We start from the raw sequence: 23284 nt of genomic DNA on the forward strand, positions 1-23284 counted from the left end.
TGCGGCTGCAACCTGCCTGCCAGCCAGGAGGGCCAAATCTTTATGCCCGCCCCTTCCAAAAGCTAGAAATGGTGAAAGAAAATGGTAAGCACAGCATGGTGTGGACCTGCTTTTTACTTTTTTTCCCCTTAAACTACAGAAAAGGAAACCACCGGATGTAATTTATGTGCTAAAGGTGTCTGCTACTGTGGCAACACAACATATTTACATAAACAAATGAAAAAAGCCCATCTTGCAGAGAGCTTAAACAAAAGAAATCTAAACATGTTACATATCCTTAACCAAAAACAGTAAGTCAGGAAACCAGAAAATCAATTATACGTCCAATATAAACCACAAAACAACTAAAGGTGGAGAAATATTTTATTTTACATAAAAAAGGGTGCAAACTGGAATTCCCTTTAGGCGAGGAGGGAATAAAACGAGATTTTTCTTCACACAAATTAGAACATTGAACCAAGGAGAGACAGAACAAGAAACTCTTTAAAAAATATATAGGGATTTTAAGCGTTTTCAGTAAATTAAAAACCAGAAAACAAAATTAGGAAATACGGCTCCTTACAGCCCTTGACTAACCAAAAGTACATTTCTGAAGTGACATTCATATTTCAACACAATAATACCTATTTACAATTTTAAGATTCCTCTGGAGGAGAAAAAAATTGTGTCGAGGGGAAAATAAACTCTCGAAGCTGTACAACTAGAATTTCCACCATTGGAAAGGCGAAGCGAGCGAGGGAATAGTGATATACAGCTTTTAGATGAATCCCAACCAAGACTACAATTGTGAACTGTACAATTTACAAAATTCTCAAATAAGCGTCACGACATTGCAGTAAATGAACCCCCCTTCGAAGAAATTACAGTAAATCCCAGACGATTCTACAGTACATCGAGAAAAAGTGCCGACAAAGCCGAAAAGTAAAATGCCATTCTTACCAGCTTCAACCCCCCCATAGCTTTACTACCACATAGTTTGCTGTGACACCGCGGCTCTGGATTTCAAACAATGCGAGAAAACCTGTGGCAAGCCCTATGATCTTCCTATCCCCATGCTCAACAAAATCAGATCCGTTACATGGGAGCGCTCGCCGGGTAAGACATGCACGAGGTGAGCGCCGTAGGGAAGGGTATAAGAGGCCGTAAAGCAAAAATGCGACACTTTTCCACGGCCTGTGGTCATTTGATTCAGCTACCGCGGTTACATTATCATGTCCAAGACATGAATTGGAATGCTGAAATAAGACATCAACAAAAACTGGCACAGGGCGTAGGCATGGAGTAGTAGTACTCTTAGGAATGGCACAAAGGGGAATCCAAATTCTTGGAAAATCAAAAACAACAACCATAACACGGTAGGCAATTGAATCCACCTTACTGCCGGGACTGACCGCTTCGATCGCAAAAGGTCCTGTATATGCTCATATTCAAGTACTTTCGATAACAAGACGGGAGCGCCAAGAAAAACAAACGGAAAGCGATTACAGTGTCGAAACGTGTGTGGATTCAGTGAGCCTAATGGCGACATCTACTTTGAATGGACGCAGGCAGGGTTGGGATAGCATGACTCCGGTGAAAGCGGAGTCCGGCTAGGTGGAGACGGACGAGGAAAGCGGGATCAACCGAAGCCGTGCGGTCGCCGCGTCGCACTTTTCACTTCCCTTTCCCGGCTCGCCGTTCATATCCGACCGATTGCGTTCGGATTTAAAATAATAAAAACTGTTACGAGAGGATAGACTGACGTGCTGAGGATTTTGTCTGAAGGCAGCCTGGATGACGCAGATACAATCTATGTTCCAGTGCCGGTGGCGTCAGGCTAGAATCCCCTGGTGCCTCCCGGTCTGCAGCGTTTTCCTTTAAGACCTGGAACCTCTACCAACCCAGGACGACTCCGTGACGCCGTTCGTTCGGGGTTAAGGCAGAGAGAACTAGCGTTTTTCTTACCGACTCCCAAAAACTCGTTTCGGGTGTCATCATGATTCGTCCCATGCACAGAACAGACGTTATAAATGCTCCAAAGTCATTTGGGTTCATACATTCAGAGCGCATGTGTGTGTGAGAGGCAGGGGATTAGTAAGAAAACCGGTGCCGACCGAGACGGATAAATATCATAAATAGTCTCATCTTCCAGCTTGATTCCAAAGTGTCACAAAACAGGACAAAAGTCTGGAGGGGTGTTGTGTGTCAAAGAGGATTTGACTTTCAGCACAGATCCTCTCCTGCAGTAGAGGAGGTGTGTATCTCCTGTGCTCTCCGGTCCCTCATTGGTGGTGGAAAGTGCAGGAGCTGATGGCAAGCCCTAGGTTGTGTCATGCTTTACATTCAGTCCCGCGTCACCGACGGCCCAAACAAATGGAGTCTTCCAAAATGTCCGCCAATAGGAAATACCATTTAGCCTGACAATCTTGTAACAACAGGAACGAAAAAGACGTCGAAAATTTTGAGAAATTTTGCAACAAAAAGAGCCAGCTCGTACTGGTCGATTGGGGCGGGGGAAAAAAAAAACGTTCCGGCGGACAACCAAAGCTTCGGAGAAAAAAGGATCGACTCGTCCTTGCGGAAAACGCTTCCACCCAGAGCTCATCTTTCCCGGTGCTGGTCTTCCGGACCTCGCCGAGTCGCTTCAGCACAATCAAGAGAGCCAGAACCTCAGGGGTTCTCGGGGGGGCCATCATTTGTGTCGCGGTGTGTTCTTCTTCCGTTTTCGCTTGAAAAAGCAGCAGCACCTGTGGACAGAGACGAGAGTGGTGTTGGAAATGTATCAGAAGAAAGATAACCAAAATTTTAGTCAAAGGAATCAGATTTTTGGGATCTTTTCTGATCCAATCTGTGTCAAAATGTTGCATGCAATGTTCCATGTAATTTCCCACGGGTCTGAGCGTTCACACAAAGTCGGTGAGCAACGCTTGAAACAACAGTGAGCAACAGCAATCCCAAGTGTGGCAACTAAGTCATTCTCAAACATGTCCGAAACTTGACATCACGTTACATTTTGCTGAGTTTCCAGCAATGCAAAATTATTTTTCATTTTTGAATGAATTGACCCATGTACGATTGCAAAGGTTGTACGGCCTACAAACGTCATTGGGTTTTACAATTCTTTCACAAGATTTCCATTTTTTTTTCCTGGTATCTTTTGTCGCATAATACTAACATTTTGGGGGGCTTCTTTAGTCGGTTGTAAGATACAGAACTGTACTTAATCACATTTTTCAGTGGAAGTACAATATTGGCAACGAGATTAACTTGATATAATTGGAAATTATTTGAATGCAACACAAACTTTTTCCTCCTTTACCCTGTTTTTTCCTCCTTTTTTAAAAATATCTCATTGTGTTTATTTTTTCAGAGTTGTTACTTTTTTCTTGCTTTTATGTTCTCTATTACCTTTTTTCCCTTTATTTGCTTTTTTCTTTTATTCTGGCTTTTTTCTGAATTTTTCCTTCTTTTTTCTCTTCCTTTTGTTTCGTTTTGTTTTCTCAGCTTTTCACTACTTTTTCATTTTGGTATTTTTTTTCTTTTTTGTTCTATTTCTCCCCCTTCATTCAAGTCATTTTGTGCACAATTTTACATAATATTTGGTCGTGTAGGGATTAAAGAAGCAAAAACAACCTTTTCAGTGAGCCGAGCCGAAGAAGCCGGTTCTCGGAAAACTCTGACTTTACTCAACTTCGTTCTACTTCGACATAGGCTTCAAAATACCGCATTGAGAACACAGCGTCAGGGGAACCCGTGTATTTTTACCTTCATGCACTGTAACTTTGACTTGATTCGCTTTTTAATTTGCAATTTCGGGCCCTCATTTTTGTGAGCTAGCAAGATTTTCTTGTGCGCGGAAAAGCTCTGGGCGGTGCGCAATTGCGCGCACACGCAGCTTAGAGGGAACATTGGTTGCATGTACCAACAAGAACTGCTCATGGCAAAGTCCATTAAGTGTGAATTTGTTGTGAAAACCATCACCGACAGCTGATTAATATGAACAGTCATGGGTAAAATGAAGTGCAGTCAGGTTAAAAAATATATGCAAAGTAAATGGGTGGAAACACATAAGAATAGATTAGATTTTTTTTTTTTTAAATCATTTATTATACTTTCAGATTTTCATTATTCTTTTTTTAATTCCTATTTAGCCTAATATTTTATTTTTATCATTTTTCTGAAGGCCCTAGTGTGTAATATTTGACCACTAGATGTCACTGTTGCCTGTGCCGCATAATACAACATGGCGGTGACCACTAGGTGGAATTCCACTATGTAAAAGAAATGCAAATTTTCTTGCCACAAGATTTTTTTTATATATGTAAAAAAATTAACTTTGATATAAAGGTGTTAGCTTGTAGTCGTTAGCACGTGGATAGCATTAAGGAGATGCCTGAGGGAAAGTCTTAAAAATCACAGATATAGTAATGACATTGTAATAACACTGTCATTACAGTGCATTATAACATTTTAATAATAATAATAATAATAATTTCCTTTGTATTGTCATTCTTTGTAACAATGTACACAGAACGAAATGTCGATACACCTGACCCGTTGTAGCGAGTCGATGCAGCCGCAGCCAACAGAGGGCGCCGCCATTTTACCAATTAGGTATGACTCGGCCGAGGCGCGAACCAGCGACCTCCCAGTCTCAAAGCAACACTACCATCTAGGCTACTGAGCTGGTAAAGGGCCATTCCAATAAAAATTGTATTTGGCATGCATACTTTGAAATTATCAAAAAACACACTAAATACTTGGAAAATGAATAATTTGACAGGTATGTTATTGTAATGAGCAACTTATCAGTGATTGGAATTTGCGTTATTTTCACCGCACTACAATGAGCTCCAACCCAGTGTTTTTCAATTACTGTGCCACGGCACACCAATATTGTTGGTTGTGCCGTGGGAAATAATCCAGCTTGTTTGCCTGTGTGGTCTAGCGCCTGGTAGAGTACCGTATTTTCCGCACTATAAGGCGCACCTAAAAGTCTTAATTTTTTTCAAAAGCTGACCATGCGCCTTATAATACAGTGCGCCTTATATATGGCTCAATATTAAATTCGCAAGGTCTTGCAACTTACGCAACAGCCGCCGACTCGAATTTCCCCTGAACGTGGAGTAGTCCGCGGTGTATGCTGGGTTTTATATACCGGCGTTTCATTGGCTAACCAATGTGTCAATCATTATTTTAATCGATCGCTATTGGCAATAGCTATTCGGAGCCTCGGATTGGCTAGAGGGCCAAAACAAACCCTGCAATTGGCCGAAAAAGATGTGTCAATCATCCGTTAAATCGATCGCTATTGGCTGAAGTTATTCGGAGCCTTGGATACGCTAGAGGGCCAAAACAAACCCTGCAATTGGCCGAAAAAGATGACTGAAAAGCAAGCTTGCTAAAGTACGCCATAAAGAAACATGTTTCATTAGTCTGTATTTGTAAACTATTTACTCTCCTGGATTTACTACACTCACGGTTGTAAGAAGACCATGATTGCGTATCATTATTGAACGTGAGAACTTAGGTGAGTTATGCGGCTTTATATTTTCCCGGTATCTTGTTTTAGAACGATCTTGATGTTGCTGTGATGAGTTGAGTGAATTCAACTCAATTCCAAGTGTTTATTGTCATATGCACAGTAAAGTTGCGAGCGAAAAAGAAAATAGAAACTAAGGAATGGTTGGCATTTCTTGAATCCCAAGACTTTAACCTTCCGAATGATATTTGAAATGACGCATTTAAGTGACATCGTACGGACACCGCATCCGCACGTGTCTTTGACACGTATTTGCTTCTTTGCAAGCTTTGGGAATGTTAAGGGGGTAATCAGTTTGGCTGAATCATCTGACTGTTTTGTCGACGTTCCCATTGTAGCGCCTTATAATCCGGTGCGTCTTATGTATGGCAAAAATAGGACCAAAAATTATTTTTTCGGGGTGCGCCCTATAACCCGGTGCGCCCTATAGTGCGGAAAATACGGTAATCATGTATTACTCTTCCATACCATAAGCGGCAGCAGGTAGCTGACTGCCTTGTGCTTTTACTTGATTCCCATTCAAGACCTTAAAATATAACATTGGTAGTCTGTGCAGCCCTTTCAGACTTTTTTTTGTGATTAAGGGCTATACAAATAAACATGACTTGACTATCAGGTCACACAACAGTAGTGTATTTAGTTTCCTCTGCAGTTTGTCACACTTGATAGTGTGACCAACTGAAAAATGTGGTGGCACCGGACCACGCTTGAGACAAATTACAAGAACTCCCAAAATGAAAGGAGCCATCGTTTCGGTTTAACACACCAACGCTTCCATCCATGCTGCTTCATTAAATTCACGTAAAAACAATATTAAACAAGAAGGTACAAAAAAAACAAATTGTATAAGGAAAAGGATGTGGAGGAGTGCACACAGAGAGCAAAGACAAAATGAGCCAGTGTTTCAGTAAATACACAAAAAGACAACAAGGCTGAAGATTACGACACAGCATTTTTCCCCGCACAAATATCAACAGGTCTTATGATGCTTTCATAGTTGTCATTCTTTGCTTTGATGCCACAAAGGTCTCGTGTACATTAGGGCTGCAACTACCGATTTTATACATAAGATGAATCTCTTGAATATTTTTTCGTTTGATCAATTAATCTGATTTGTTTTTAAACACTATTGTTTTTGGGTGCTCTGAGGAGAGTGATGAGCAGCAAGAGTATGAGTATGGATGTTAAGAGGGGAGTGTATTGTGGGATTGTGCTGACTGTGTTGTATGGTGCAGAGACTTGCAGCCTGAACGCAGATTTAAGAAGGAAATTCAATGTTTTTGAGATGAAGTGTTTGACAAGTATGTTAGGAGTGACAACATTGGATAGATCGAGAAATGAAATTGTGAGAGACAGAACTGGAGTAGTAGTGGAACTGAGCAAGCGTGTGGATAAGAGAGTACTCGGTTGGTTTGGACACATGGAGAGGATGGATGAGGGGTAAATGTTGAGGATCTAGAGCAGAAGTAAATGGAAGGAGACCAAGAGGAAGGCCGGGATTGACATGGATGGATGGTGTTATGAGTACACTGCAGGAAAGAGGTCTAGATATAGTGGAAGCTAGAGGGCTTGTTGGTAATAGGAATGAGTGGAGAGGTGTTATAAAAGGAGAGTGGGATGTTAAGACGCGTTCTAAGGGATGGGCAGGGCACCTGCACGATACGGCAGGGGTAAACCAGTGAAATCTGTCTGGCCCTGCTGTTGAACAAAAGAGTGTGTTGTGTCACCCTGAGTGACATGGCCGCTTTCTTGCGTCCCGTTTCATCTGGAGGGACGAAAGCATGACCGACTTTGGTGCCAAGGTGCTTAACTTGTTTGGGCATTTGGGTTGACCATGGTCCACAAATTTTGGGGTTTTTTGCTACCTTTTTCCCTTTTTCATTTTCTTTGTTTTTGTATGTGTTTGTCTTGCTGTCGGTCACCCCTCTCGAGGGATATGACCAGGGGAGGTAGATAGATGGATAGATTTTTTATTTCCTCCTATTGAAGTTTTAGACCGATAGAAAATAGTGCACAAAAAACCAGGATATTCTACAATAAAAAACAAAAAATCCAAATGTTTGCAGGTGGATAGCATATATTTGTATGTATTTGGCAACTATGTAAGATGCGCTTTTCCTTGCACCTGATCCAAATATCATATCATATTTCGAAGAAGAGCAACACATTAGAAAAAAAAATGTATACACAAAAAATATATTAAAAGTATTAACCCACTTTTCAAAATGTTACCAGAAATTGAGTTTTATAGCAAAATCTTTAAACATGATAAACATTCCCAATATGAGAAAGATATGTAATGTGCTTAGGAACCTGCCTCTTGTGAGTTAAACATGTCATTATTACCATTTTTATTTACTTAATGTGATTTTTTTCCCCCCTCTGTACTTCTGCAGCACACTCTGTTCCCTTTTAAATTTGGTCAAAAGTTGAAACTTTCATGCCGATTTTGTTTGTAATGGTGCAATGTTCAGTAAAAAAAAGAAAGACTTAAAAAAAAAATTGTAAGACAACATTTTTATAAAAAGGGTCTTGGCGCCGTCTGCCGGCTTAAAATGCGACCACAACTCTCAGTGTGCACTCTTCTTTGCAGTGATTTAACAGACTTAACGGCTCATAAATCATGTAGTTGCCAATAATCCATTTAAATCAATTTCATGAATTGGTTGTTGCAGCCCCAGTGTCAGTGGTCACTGTATGACTTTTGAACCCAACAAGTGGGTCGCGGCCAGCTTAGGGCTGATCCTGTCCCTGTCCCATGAGTCTGAAGTGGACGATTAGAGAAGGACTCACCACAGGTTGAGCATTTTCACGCAGCTACAGAAGAAAGAACACAAAGAGTGGAAAGACAAAAAAAGATTAATACAGCAAGAACAAGATGACAGAACATGCGCAACAAACACACACATACAGACATGTTGACAGAATAGCACACATGGTGAGGGTTAAAAAGACGAATGGTGCGGTAGGGGGGCGGCAGTCCGAAATCAAAAGTTTGAACGTTTGTTTGCTGATTCGTACACAACACTTTAGGGCTGCACGGTTAACCGAAATCGAATCGACATCGCGATGTAACGTAGTGCGTTTTTTTTCAAGGTTTTGTAGTGAGTGATGGAGTTTTGGCCAACCACAAATGTTATTGTTCGGGTTTAAAAAGCGCCGACCAATCAGAGGCAAGTTATAATAATAGCACAAGCCAATAAGCGCAATTCAAAGTTTGCAAGCGCCACACTATGCCACACCCACCGTGTGAGCTCATTGAGTGTCATAACGGACTCTGTAAACATAGTCCCAGAGTCAACAAACGAGAAGGAAATGAAGCTTGCATCGAAGAAGGGAGGTACATCACTTGTTTGGACCTATTTTGGTTTTGACCAAGCGGACGTGGAATAGAAGAAAAACGCCCGTTGCAGAATTTGCTTTTACGTAGTTGCTAGTTCCAGAGGGAACACAAGTAATTTGTACCAGCACCTTAAAAATGATCACATATTAAGGTACATGGAATGTCAAAAAGAATTATAAGTAAAAGACGAAGAAGGTGCATCTACAAGTGAACTGAGAGGTAAACAAACATCCATTAAAAGCAGCATTTGCGACCTTCACACCGTACGAAAATATTCTACTGGGGAGCCTAGGGGGTAAATACAAAGACCCCACACTACTTTGCACTTGAGTTATTGCTGGTTCACTGCTTTGCAGATTTTGAATTGAATTGTCCATATTGTCAATTATATCAACATTGTATTCTGAGCAAACAGCAGACAACAAATGCTATCACGGGGGCAGGTTAGGGAGGGCTATGTGTGTCGGGTGGCCGTGACCGCCTGTGCTCGCGACTGTGATAGGCTGGTGTATGTCGTCAGTCGAACAGCAGGGCGCATCGACAAGTGCCCGCCAAAACAAACTGCAAAGCTTTTGAGCTTCTCGTTACATTTTTAAAAAATCCATCAATTAAATCAGACTCTGAGGAAAGTTAGAAGAGTGCAAAGAAATGGTAATCACCAGGAGGTGCTCAGTGGATTATTATCGTGTTTGGGAAGCGACTGAGGTGGCATCGGGGGAAAAGCTAATAGCAAAGCTGCAAGTTTGACCTACTGCGCCAGCTAGGCTAACAACTCTTTTAAGCCTGCTGAGCCTGTATCTTACCAGCACCAGATTCATTACTAATGAAAGGGATGACATGGAGCTACATTTTGTGGGAAACCTCTACATACGGGACGGCTATAATTTAATCAACCATGGAGACCTGGCTTAACTCGAGGATACCCGATGCTAGAGTGCAGCTAGCCAGCTGCTCTTTATATCACTTTCTTACTCAGACAGTAGAATCCCTCTAACTTCAATGTATTTTTGGCAACAAAGATCATTCATCTATCTATCCATTTTTTGCACTGCTTGTTCTCACAGGGGTGCTGGAGCCCATCACTGCTATCCTCTGGCAGTGGTTACTGTAAACCCTGTACTGCCAGCCAGTGGCAGGGCATACAGTACCAAGGGAGAATTTGGAGTCACCAGTTCACCTGCCACGCTTGTTTAGGGAATGTGTGAGGAAACCCATAGAAACCCGGGGAGAACATGCAAACACCGCATAGGGAGACAGGTAGCTGGGTTTGAACCCATGACCCGAGAACTGTGCCGCGGACACGCTAACCACTCAGTGAACTGCAATTCTGTGTTTGGTGTTTTTATTCCTAGAGCTATAGATGTTATTTTGCTACAGTCATACTCTCAGTCGGTAGGAACATCATCTCGAGGTAAGTTGACACGTCGGGGCTTTTACCAAGGTCTGACACTACCTTCCGGATTTTCACTTATTGCATGGGGTTCAGGTGCCATTTACCTCCATAACCAAGAGAATACTGTACCTTCAAGTATGTTGATGGGACCTATTAAGCCAACTGTATTTTAACTTGCTTGAAATTCTCTTCATCCTTTAATTCTAGAAGTTTTCACATTTAGATTTCAACCTATGTCAAAGTCCCGATTTACATCCATTTAAGATACTGTAGCATAAGATCAGGGGATGGTGTAATTGTAACGTGTGCAGTCTTTTGAGACATTTTGTGATTAAGGGCTATGCAAATAAATGGGACTTGACCACAAGTTTTAACCGTGCAAGTTTTGCCCATTCCTGATGTGACTAAGCGGGCCTATAACAGTGCACGCAAAGACAAACCGAAATCCCTGGCGGTACTGTTCTGTATACAGGGTTGGGTAGGGTTACTTTAACTGGATTACTTTCAATTACTTTTGGATTACTCCAATACCAAATATGCTAATAAAAGACAAAAGAAACTCAATATGAATAAATTTACTAAATTTTGTGCAGGCCTGGGGAGTAACGGAATACATGGAACGGCAAAAATGATGTTGGCAAGCTGTTTGGATTTATTTTCATTTTGTTTCTGTCGCATTTTATGTTCGTTTTGCCGGAGATCAAAGAGATCAAAGCCAGGAGAGAAACCTTACCACGTGTTGTGAGTCATCATTTTATTCATACTTAGTTTCTTTTGTCTTTTATTCGTATATTTGGTATTGGAGTCATCCAAAAGTAATTGAAAGTAATCCAGTTAAAGTAACCCTACCCAACCCTGTCAGTATATATAAGGCTTATTTCTAACTACAGTTTACAGTCAAGGTGTCACACCAAAAAACTTGTTTCACCTGTACATCACTAAGCAATCATTTACAAGGAATTTCATTAAATAATCTGTGTTCACTGTTGGGACACCTTATGATGTAAATTCGACAAAACGCCAGAAGAGCACCAAGAGCAATTTGATTGGGTGAGCGGTAGGGACGGGTGGAGTTATGTAAAGCAAGCACTCCGTCTCTCCCTGTGACGTCTGGGCTGAGAGTAAATACGTCAGGATTCTCGTTTGCAGAATTTTGTGACATTTTTACAAAAATAATTGCACGAATATCGAAACCAGTATTTGTAAAAACAAAATGAAGGTCAAAATGAGCCTCAACGATCTTTAAGTAATTGTGGAAGGGAGACAAGTTTAGAGTTGTATATTTGTTGATATTTAGGACACAGGCTCTGGCATTATTCTTATTTCATAGATTTTATCAAATCATCAAGCGGGTTTAGCGGTTTTGTTGAAATTTTTCTTAAAACATGGTTTGGCGCTTTCCTCCCTCCCCCAAAAAAATCATTATATTTTGCCTTAAGGCTCCGAGTCAAAACAATTCCCGACCCCTTTACTAGTTTATAGATATAACCATCATTTAACATTTTAATTTGAAAGGAAGGATTAAAACGCCTAACGGGTCTTAGGAGGGTCTAGTTTGCTGACCCCTTCACTAAACACAGGGTGGAGTGTTAAATGCTTAAAATGATTCATTGACGTCTGGTGTTTAAACAAAAGATTGGCTAAGTTTGGAATCTGTATGCCAATCAAAGTTAAATGAGAAATGCTCAGTAAAATCCAAATTAGAGGCTTCACACTTCCACAGCATGTCATAAGGAAGCAAAAGCACAGCAGAAAAAGGTGGAGAGGAAAGGGAGCAAATAAAGATGGGAGCACGAGGGAGTGGGAAAGAAAAGGGGATTGCGGCTGCGTGACATTTACTTAGCCTCGTCCACCACTTCCACCTCTGCCTGGGCGGTGATTGGCGCATTGGAATGAGCTGCTAGAGGATCGTCAGCGTTCAGCTCCCCATTAGTTGAGCTCACCACCTGTGGCACACACACACATTTACACCATCATGTCTCAGCAAATTGACAACTTAACACATTTGCTAGCATCAATTTGAACAGAACAGTGAAGAAATCTAACAAATGTATGACAACACTAGAGACCCCTTACTACTTTGTGCTTCGGTCATCGATGGTTCACTGCTTTGCTGATTTTGAATTGAATCGTCATTGTTATTCATATCGACATATGAATTGTGTTCTGAGCAGACAGCACACAGCAAATGCCATCATAGGGGCAGGTTAGAGAGGGCTTTGAGTGTGGAACGGGCGTGAGTGTGCACGCGACTTTGATAGGCTGATGCATGCTCTTAGTTAAACAGCCGAGGTGGGCGGATGCACAAGTCATTGAGTGCACCCTCACTCAAAAAACAAACTGCGGAACACCGCTACAGCTGTATTTCAGAAGCGCATAAAAAAGAAATTCAACAATTAAATCAGACTCCGAAGAAACTCAGAAGAGCGCAAAGAAATGATCACTAGCGGGTGCTCCATTGATTGTTATTGGGATTGTTATTGTTTCAGATTGATTGTGTCCGCTTCCGAGCTTCTAGCATACCACACGGTGATGCCGTTTGCCAGAATGCTTTCCATTGTGGCTTTGTAGAAGGACACCAGCAGCTCCTGTTCCAGGTTTTTGTCATGAGAACCCTCAGGAGGTGGAGTTGCCGCTGGGCCTCCTCCACCCCAGCTCTGGTGTTGACGGACTAGAAGAGGTTGTCGAGATGTGCTAGCCCAGGAGTTTCAAGGAGTGGACTCTCTTCATACAGTCCCAATTGATAATGAGTGGAGCTAGGTCTGTGTGCTTGCCGTCTTGAAGTCAAATATGACTTCCTTGGATTTGGTGGTGTTGAGTATTAAGTTTATTTTTTGAACACCATGTCAGCCATCTCCTTCTGTATGCAGTCTCGTCAGAGAAAAATCCAACCAAGCTGGTGTCGTCAGGTACTTCACAATCCCGTATGTGGAATGCGTTGGTGAGAAACAGGAGAGGGCTCAGCACACATCCCTAGGGTTATCCGGTGCTCAGTGTCAGGGTGGAAGAGATGTGGTGGCCAAGTTTCACAGCCTGGGGTGGTTGCAGAGAGAGTCCATAATTCTGCTGCATATGGAGTAGGAGAGCTCCAGTTGGGAGGTTTCCAGAACCCACAATAGTTTTATGCTCTGGGTGAGGTATGAGCGGCCAAGACCAGAAACACAGGGAAAGAAACTATCCGGGATGGCGGAGAAGGACTCGACGGTTGGACAGCACTGAAGCGCATGCCCCTGCCACCTCACTTTCACGGCCACAGCGCCCTGGCCACCTTGATGTTTGTGTGTGTACGTCACAGACCCCAACACTGCTGCTTGGGCAATACCATTGCACAAAAAAGGGGGTTTCACACTCTTAACACTCATCTCAACATTTGAGCAGAGAAGAAGTTAATCAGTAAATAGGAGTGCGTGTTATACCCGTGTGTGCGCTCTACTCGGATAAATACGGTAGGTTTACTTGAACATCACTATAAAAGTAATTTTTTGCAGATTTTTGCACTTGAAAGCACATATGGTTTTAATATAACTGCATTTTTAGTGGTTTAGGATAAAAAGAAAAACAACTGCTTAACCCTGGAGACATTTTCCACAATTTGATTACAAAATTGCTTTGAAACATGCGCAAGGCAGAAGTCTACCAGCTTCTCGGAATAGACTCTAACCAGATTTGAATGGGGCCAGTATAGTGCTCTTCCAAGACCGTTCTGAATGCACACTAAGCGCATGCAAATAAAGTCCCCTTGCCATGCAAGAAGTTTAATGTGGGACTCACAAACACCTCCAATAGTAAAACCTGTGATCAAAACTGCTGCTACATAGCATCATCACCGTGTTTTTAAGCTGGGGCACCATGAAGACATGCAAATGGTGGTGTTGGAGAGGAAAAAAATCAATGTTTGGGAGAAAAAAACAAGATCATAAATCTGTCTCATACGCCTCATTGAAATTTAGTTAATCATCACAATGAATGACATATGCACCAAGGAAACATGCGCTTAACAAAATGCCACCAAGGTACTAAGAGACAGATGTGAGGCTCGAGATTTGGATGGCTGATCAGGTAAGGGGTGCATACCTGCACTGAGCCCCCATGCCTGTCCGCTGCGAGGTGGGAAGTCAAGTAGGAGCTGTTGGCTTGGCGAGTAGGCTGCACCTCCCACGCTCCTCGTCGATCAGAGACTGCCGTCTACTCGGGAGTCGGGGACGCCAAGTGACGGAAGGAAAAGTGGGTTTGGGAGTGCCATGAGAGAGGAAAGGGGTGGGGGTGATGGAATAGTTGCATTAGGAAAGATGGCGATTTGAGTGGGCCAGGCCAGGTTCATGCAAAGCACCACGAAAACCAGAGAACGGGAGCCGGACTAAATAACCGTCAAATCAACCGAGCAAGGCCTGCTGAACCAAAACAAATGTACTGGGATCAAAAGAAGTATCTCCAAACGCTTGGAGAGGATGTAAATAAAAAAATTGAAATCTCAACAATGTAATAAAACAACATGGGTATTGAATAAGCCAAGTTAAATTTTGTTAAATGGCTGCTTAGCATTATTTAGATGCAGGTTTTATATACATTTTAAAAGGGACACTGTGTAAAATTTGACCACTATACGTCACTGTATTGTGTAGTGCAACCGAAACTGAGTGCTAAAAAGCGTAAAGAAGAATACTACGGAGACTCAGATTGCCCCATTTCTCTTGTCATTTTTTGCCTGGTATCACATGGAATTTGATTTTGGTGGGCAACCTTAGCAGCAAGATGGCAGACATTCATGTCAACTCCCTCTAGGTGAGGAGCCTCATGACATGTAAAATAAAAGTTTCTCAACCAACATCTTAAAAATCATAAGGCACGTCAAATGTGCGGCCCCTGGGCCGGATCTGGCCATTGGTTAATTTAATCTGGCCCACCATAACTTTCTGAGTAAGTTAAAAAAAGAAGCGAGTCTCTAAAGTCATTTCAATTTTAAGTTGTGATTTTTAGACTAAATGGAAACCAAATGCTCTCTCCCAATTTGCATAGCATAGTGAGTTGGTTTGGGTGTAAAACTGAATTCACTCAACTGTTAAAAGGAACCAGTTAACACAGTAAATGCCAAACATAAAAATCTATTTTCCTGATATCAGGGAATAAATGTGTTGTTTCCCTTGTCATCTATGACTAGAACATGTAGGGTAGGTTGCTAATGATAAAGCGCTTAAGAAGGTCTTCAGCGACTTGAAAAGTGTTATAAAATGCAGTCCAGTACCAAGACATTCTTTCACTGATCCAGCCCTAGAGCCAAACTGAGTTTGATATCCATGCGCCATTTTTTTTTGCATATTATTCAAACCAATATTGTTTTTAAATTATTTTGTCTACATTAAGATGCGCTAAATTATACAATGTCCCTTGAAGATTTTAGAAATATATTTTTTAAAATCTGTTTTGATGATCCATATGATTTTTATAATATGTAACAACTTGACAAGATAAAATTGAGCAGATTCAGCCATTCAGTGCAACTGTTCCACTGCAGAAGGGATGCACAATAATATTTGGACTGATATTCCAGTACACTTGCCTGTCGGATGGAGAATGATTCCTACCTGATTCCGTATTGGCGGGTGTGCTGAGCTCCGGTCTCTGTGAGGATGGCTCTCTCTCGTGACTGCAGAAGCCCCGGAGTCTATATGGACCGATCCCACCGGCGTGGGCTGGAGAGAGCCACAGCTCATCAACACCTGTCACACTTAACACTTCTTCGTTGGCATTTACTTACTATCTGCCTGCCAACCCAGTCGTACGTGTAGTCAAACGTGTATCCTTTGCGCTCGAACAACTCGGTGAATAAAGTCCTCAAATATTCATAGTCCGGCTTCTCGAAGAAGTCGAGGCGTCGTACATATCGCAGGTAAGTAGCCATCTCCTCTGATAAAGAAAACAAGATCACAGGTTGAGGGTTTAAGCGGCAGAACTTGCAGCAGTGCGTGTGGTAACCTTAAGGTTACACTGCCGCTTTGAGTTAATACTTTCTCTGCGATCACAGCCACAAGTATTTTAAGGTATGTCTAAACAGGTTTTGCATATCTTGAAATAGAAATATTTGCCCATTCTTCCTTACAAAACAGCTCAAGTTCCTTAAAGTTTGATGGTAATGGTTTGTGAACAGCAATTTTACGGATCTTTCCAAAAATGTGCTATAGGATTAAGGTCTGGACTTTGGCTTGGCCATTCTAACATCTTTGTATTGTTAGTTTTAAATCATTGCATAGTAGATTTTAATGTATGTTTAGGGTCGTTGTCCTATTTGAAGGTAAACTTGCGCCCTATTCTCAGGTCCCTTGCAGACTTCTGCCAGAATCGCCTGGGAACCATCCATCTTCCCATACACTAACGAGCTTCCCAGTCCCTGCTGAAGAAAAGCAACGTCAGAGCATGATGCTGCCACCACCATGTTTGACCGTCAGGATGGCGTTTTCAGGGTGATGTGCATTGTGCCCAAAAAGTTCAATTTTGGTCTCATCTGACCAAAGCATGTTGTTCCACCTGTGATTTGTGTCTCCCATTCAGGCTTCTTGCAATTGCCAAACAGGCCTTTTTGTGGTATTATAAAGTGCAGATGTATGCAGAGTGTCTTATGCACAGAATGTGCCACCTCAGTTGTTTATACCTGTAGGTCATCCAATGTGATCATATGCCTCTTGCATATGCCTCTTTGCATCTCTGATCAGTTTTCTCCTTGTACTGGGCCAAAAGTTTAAAGGGGACAGCAGGGTCTTTGTAGGTTTGCAATGGTTTTATGCTCTCTCCGTTTCGATCTTAAGACCTAATGACGAAACAGGTGCTCTCTATTTGTTATTGTTAGTCATTTAGGTTGGCATTGGATCCCTCCCCCCACCTAGGTGGATCCGACCATCTCTGTCTGTCCCTCACGCTCTCATACACCCCCCTCCGGAGAAAACAAAGCCTGCAACAAGGACAATAGAAACATCTTCTTTGTTCCTTTATCTTCTTAATTCTCTTCTATCCTCACTGTAAAATGTGAACTGGAGTGCCACGTCCAATTTCGTTGTCACAATATGTTCAACCCATTTTGTAACAATGACAATAAAGGTATATTCTATTCTATCATTCAGAATTCATTAGGAAACTTCTGAAGTCAGTTGTCTGAACTGGGAGAACAGGGGGGGCAATATTTTTGGAACATCTACTTTTCAGTTTCTTAGTTGTATATAGAGTATAACATAACAAGTTGACATGATTACGTTCCACTTCATGATTGTGTCTCACATGTTGTTGATTCCAGGAAAATAGTTTCAGTTTGTGGCCTGAAATGTGGCAATATGACAAAGGCTAGGCATTTGTATATGATGTGTTTAAATCACTTTAGTAAAAAAGCCACTGATGTGCGGAGGCATGAGTGAAATACCTGGAAAGTTCTCACACAGGGCCTCAACGGGAGTGTTTCGTTTCGTGTCCCCAATCTTTTGGTATCGTTCTTTCAGGGTGTCCGCCTGCAGGAGGTTCAAGAAACATACAGCATGACATGAAAATGTTTTAAATGACCAATGCCGTGTTAGTGACTAGCCATGAACACTCTCAGAAAATTGCTGCAAAGTAAATTTTTAAATGTAAACAAATTCCATTCAACAAAACATGACAAGAAAATGGAACTGATATTATACGTTACCTTGAGCCCTTGCCATGGCAAACTCCCACGAAGGAAATACATGAACATGTGTCCTAAGGCTTCAAGGTCATCTCGTCGACTTTGCTCTGCATCAAAACATGCAATCGGTTTTACTGTTAATGAAATGCCACTGACCAGAGCAGGTCTAAAACCTCCTGAGCAGCCCGTGGACTGGTTCTGAAAATAGCTAACCAGTGATCAGTCATTGTGTTTTTCTAGGAAAATTTGAACTCTAACTGGAGTCTATTTTACAACCTGGTAATAACAAATTAACAACATAGTAATACCATACAAAGGTATTTTAAAATTCCGTTTTACACAAAACAGTGACAAAAAGTACCTCTGAGCTTCAAAAAGGTTTGGAGACCCCTGAACTAGAATAACTAAAACTATCAACTAGTTGGTAGGGAGCAAAAAGATATAGGGGACACAATTATGTTTTTTTTTTAAATGCATAATAATTATGTCAAACAACATTTTCAAACTACTAGACATCTTAAAAAATGGAAGTACAAGTAGAACTATATTTGTGAGATTTGCAACAATTTTTTTCCGGGAGAGTCTCAATTTACATGCATTTCTCCCCTACTAGAATAATTTGCTCCTCGTAAGAATAAAGGGTTAAGATTAGTTGTATATGATAGCCATCTACTTGTTCTTTGTGCTGGATAATACTTCAAAGAATTTGGATAATTATCATTCGTAATAACAGTATGTCACAAAAAGTGATTTCATTTAAATGTTAAATTGAAGACCACTAAGGAAACATCGCTTTGCCCTATACATTTTGGACTGAACAACAAGTCTACTGTGTTGCTTCAGCTTTGTATCCACTAAAGTAGGACATTCAGAGAAGATTACATTGGCCCTAACTTTATCTCTAAGACGAATGTATACATGAAAAAAGCAATACGTTGCCGACTTCTGTCCAAGTATTTCTAATGATATACATTACAAACTATCTTGACAAAAGAAACTTGAAAAAAAAAAAGAAATGGACCAGGGAATATTAAATATTTCCCTTGCTGTTCAGCAAAAAGACTGTGCCCCAGTTTCTAACAGGTTGAGAAACACCGCTCTACAGAACATCAGAGTAAACCCGTAAGTTTTCCATACCTTTGCCTAAATGCGTGTTGATGGACATGTAGCGGGCAGTGCCAGTCAAGCTCTTATGCTCTCGGTATGGAATGTGTTTTTTGGTCTCTGGGTCGATGTATTCTTTGGCCAAGCCGAAGTCAATAATGTGGATGATGTGCTCTTTTTTATTCCCTTGCCGTCCAATAAGGAAATTTTCAGGTTTTACATCTCTATAAATGAGGTTTTTGGAATGCACATACTCCATTCGCGATATCTGTTGAGAGAGGAGAAATAAAGTGAATCAGGGTCAATGATTTAGAAAAGCCAGAATGTGCCAAAAGTCCTATAATTCAAAATATAGAATATCTCACAGTATATCAATTCAGGGTTCGTATACGGTTTTCATGGCCAAATTTAAGCACTCTTTAAGGACTTTCAAATCCAAGCTGCAATCGTGTATTTTGCAGAGCATCAAATACATCTACAATTTATATATGCAATTTTTAATCTTACATGTGTCATGATACAGGATTTTTAGATCTTGAGCAAATTGCAAATCTCTCTCTATATAGGGGTTGGGTAAAAAGGACAGTAATATGTAGCTTACATATTCAGTTGCTAGACGTTCTTCTCATTCCAATTTACCTCTGGGAAACGCTACCTTCTTTTTTGGCATGGACCATAATAAATGTCCATAATTGCACTACTATACGTTTCATAGTGATCTGTTTAGGTGCATCATGTACCTGCCCTCTTGGGCGCATAGGGGGCTCTGATGCTTCATAGGACAATGGCGTACAAACTAATGTCTAATGACTAATTATTAGCCAGACTTATTGAGAAAGATGGCAACAATGTCAAGAATTTAAAAGCACTTCGCCCAAAATTCAGGCACATTTCAATCCTTGAAAATACAACATTAAAATTCTAGCATTTTCAAGGATTTCAAGCAACTGTAAAAACCCTGTTAATTATTTAAAAATACCAATTATATATATTTTGAAAACGACCATACCTCAGACAGAGCAACTTTTAATTTAAACTATCTTTTGGACACGAAATACAAAATTATTGTGAATTTAGTCATGGCATTATGCTGATCACTGTAAAGCAATGGGCAGCAAAACAGTGAAAAAAATCTAATACTGTCCAACTCGACAGGCCAATGAGGTCGCAGAACTCCAAACAACTCACCAACTGGATTGCAATCATAAGAACCGTCTTCAACGAAAAGGTCCGATCACAGAGGTCAAATAAGTCCTCCAGACTTGGGCCCAAGAGCTCCAGAACCATGGCATTGTATTTCCCACAGGGTCCAAAGTAAAACACTTGGGGCACACCTTCAGCTAAAACACATTAAAACAAACTGGATGAGTCCAAACGCAACAAATTATTGATTTATGTTCTCTTTCAATGTATTCAAATAAACAGATAGATAATTGATCACATGAAGAAAAAAAAGGGTCTTTGGCCAATAGCATTGATTGATAAAAATGAATTCCCGCTACATTGGTATGTGCTTATGGTAGCAGATAGACAAGTAAGAGTCATGTCAGGCTGCATCCTGTGTTTCTGGGCATTAATATCCAGTTCATTGGGCTGCTACAGGTTACTTGTGATTATATGAGGTCCGAAATGTGTCCTTTTGGAAATGGTGTAAAATAGGTGGACAATTGTTAAATAGAAAACATTGGACTTTTTGACCCGTTTTTAAAGGCCTAAAGGTAGTTATATAGCTATATAGGCATAAGACATATCAAAAGAAAGCTTGAAAGCTTGTAGCCTTTACCATTTTTTGGAAAACAACAGTAGAGCATTGCTAAGTTTTGTGAAATTACGCGTTTCCAAGAAAACTGAGAGGATAAACTTTTCGTCAAAGGATGCATTTCAAGCAGAACTCTCGCTTCGGTGCTTTTTTTTGTGATACGTGAAATATATAAACAATATTTTTCATGAAAACATAGGCAGTTTGTTTGCAAAATAAAGTTTAATTGCAACAATACTGAATCGATGTATGAACTTGGCAAAAACCTTTCAGCTCCCTATTTTCGGTGACGTGATCACACAATTTCGGTCACTATGGCAATTGGATTCCTGCAAACGTGCACGAAACAACATCCCTCACTGCACTGATGATGACAAAGTGGACATCTTTTTTTAGGAATACTGAAAGCTGTGTTGTAGTGTTAGCTACGTATCCATATCTTTGCGATCCCACACACTGACTCACTACGCCTTCTCTGCATGTAGGCCGCAGACGCACTCTCAATCGTTGGACACAGAAGCAACACTAGGAGGTTAGGCTTTCCTGATGTGTGGACAAAGATCTGATCAAAGCCACTCCTGCCATCTAACGGTGATTCATCGTACTGAAGTCATTCCCAGAGGCTTGATACCTATGGATGAGCTGCGGAAAACCCTTAATCTCATCTCATCTCATTAGCTGCACCGCTTATCCTCAAGTAGGGTCGCGGGGGTGCTGGAGCCCATCCCAGCAATTATCCGGCAGGAGACACCCTGAACTGGTTGCCAGGCAATCGCAGGGCACACAGGGACAGAAAACTCGCTCGCTCATTCATACCTAGGGACAATTTGGACCGGCCAACAAACCCTTTATTATAGTTTAAAATGAAACAAAAAAACAAAGAACACGTTTTTACGTTTTGGCACTCGGGGACAAATTCACATTTTTAAACCTGAATTTATTTTAAAAGCAAGTTTATATGATAGTTCATGTAAATTTTGCAAATTTTTCAAACAAATATTCTTTGTTTTTTAATGTATAATTTATTTTACCACTAGGAGGCGCTAATTAATACACTGTCCCTTTAAGTATTACATTTAACGTGATCAATATGAACTGAAAGTGCAGGAATGTTTTCAAGTGTGCTTGCAGTATAAAATTAGATGATATAATGTTTCATGCCTAACAATATCTTTTCGTGTTGACCTCAGCAAAACCTTCAACACAAACTTTTAGTTTTGTCGAGACGTGGTTGCAACATTACTGTTTTTCAAAATATCTACAAAATGAGAATGTAAAAACCTCACAAATGATAAAAATCCTAATTAGAATCCTGTGACAGTTGGTCAGGATCACCACAAAAATCTGACTGGACACGAGTCAATGCACTTTCATTCTAGAAGATGCACGGGCAACTATGTAAACAGTATTGGCTGTGTGGAATGAGGAGCTGCAATGATGTCACATTATCCCATCTAGAGGAGAGATGCGAGATTAGTACAAAGAATGGCAGACCCACTCGCTAAATATTTAATGAACTTCCACTGTTGCCCTTTTCTATCCATCGTCATTGCAAAACAATGAGAATGTAAGCGCTTCGAAATATTAAGAACCTGCCTCACATAAAACACAGAGTACAAGTATAGCGAAAACGTATTTGCCCCTTTCCTGATTTCTGTGTTTTTTGCACATTTATCACTCAGATCCTCAAAGCAGTTTTAATATCACACAGAGACAACCCAAAGAAATACAAAAGGCAGTATTGAAATGTTGATTCCATTTATTAAGGCACGATAAAATGAAAAGCTAGCCGCCCCCTGAACGTAATATCAAGTTGGGCCACCTTTGGCAGCAAAGACAGAAATGAAACATTTACGATAATTGGTAATGCGTCTTTCACAACGTTGCGGAGACATTTTGTCCCACTCTTCTTAGCAAAATTGTTTCAAATCTGACATGTTGGGGGGTTTTCTAGTATGAACTACCCGTTTTAGGGTCACACCACGGCATCTCAATTGGATTTAAATCCAAACTTTGACTTGGACACTCCAGAGGGTTTTTTGGCGGGGCCAGAATTAGTCTATCAACCACAGCAAGTTTCACAAGACGTCATTCTCGAGGGTGCACCCAAGGCGCGGAAGCGAGCCACCTGGCTTTTTCTCGCTTGTGGTAGCAAACAGAAAAATACTGTGCTGACGAGGTGCCGACTGTGGTCAGAATGCTTTTCTACGGCGTGCTTACTCCACAGCTTTCTTCCGTCTTCGCAACATTGCTAAAATTCGTCCTATGCTGTCAGATGCTGAGATTATAATTCACGCGTTTGTTACTTCCCGTCTAGATTACTGTAATGCACTACTCCCCGGTCACCCAAAGTCCAAAATGAAGAGCCTTCAGCTGGTACAAAATGCTGCAGTGAGGCTTTTAACTAAGACAAGAAAGTTTGATCACATTACCCCGATTTTAGCTAACCTGCATTGGCTCCCTGTTAGCCCAAGATGGGAATTTAAGGTTCTGTTGGTACTACACAAAATCATGCATGG

At 41.0% G+C, this 23284-nt stretch overlaps 1 protein-coding gene across 4 annotated transcripts in view; it reads right to left on the minus strand.

Annotated features, from left to right (window-relative positions):
* Nucleotides 1–2455: 2455 nt before the first annotated feature.
* csnk1g1 (casein kinase 1, gamma 1) overlaps nucleotides 2456–23284 on the minus strand; it is a 37147-nt gene continuing 16318 nt past the window's right edge. Inside the window, exons 5-14 of one of the 4 annotated variants that reach the window (XM_088333548.1) lie at nucleotides 20195–20346; nucleotides 19040–19274; nucleotides 17924–18009; nucleotides 17663–17747; nucleotides 16013–16161; nucleotides 15840–15947; nucleotides 14332–14442; nucleotides 12097–12203; nucleotides 8315–8338; nucleotides 2456–2726 (exon numbers count right to left, since the gene is read on the minus strand). In XM_088333548.1, coding sequence (XP_088189674.1) covers nucleotides 2672–2726; nucleotides 8315–8338; nucleotides 12097–12203; nucleotides 14332–14442; nucleotides 15840–15947; nucleotides 16013–16161; nucleotides 17663–17747; nucleotides 17924–18009; nucleotides 19040–19274; nucleotides 20195–20346 — 1112 coding nt within the window. In that variant the 3' untranslated portion in view covers nucleotides 2456–2671. The remainder of the gene's footprint in view (nucleotides 2727–8314; nucleotides 8339–12096; nucleotides 12204–14331; nucleotides 14443–15839; nucleotides 15948–16012; nucleotides 16162–17662; nucleotides 17748–17923; nucleotides 18010–19039; nucleotides 19275–20194; nucleotides 20347–23284) is intronic. The other 3 variants (XM_088333550.1, XM_088333549.1, XM_088333551.1) reach the window with 3 other exon arrangements.

The sequence above is a fragment of the Urocampus carinirostris genome, chromosome 4 (assembly GCF_059441175.1).
Source record: "Urocampus carinirostris isolate Australia breed hairy pipefish chromosome 4, RoL_Ucar_1.0, whole genome shotgun sequence".
NCBI lineage: Eukaryota > Metazoa > Chordata > Actinopteri > Syngnathiformes > Syngnathidae > Urocampus > Urocampus carinirostris.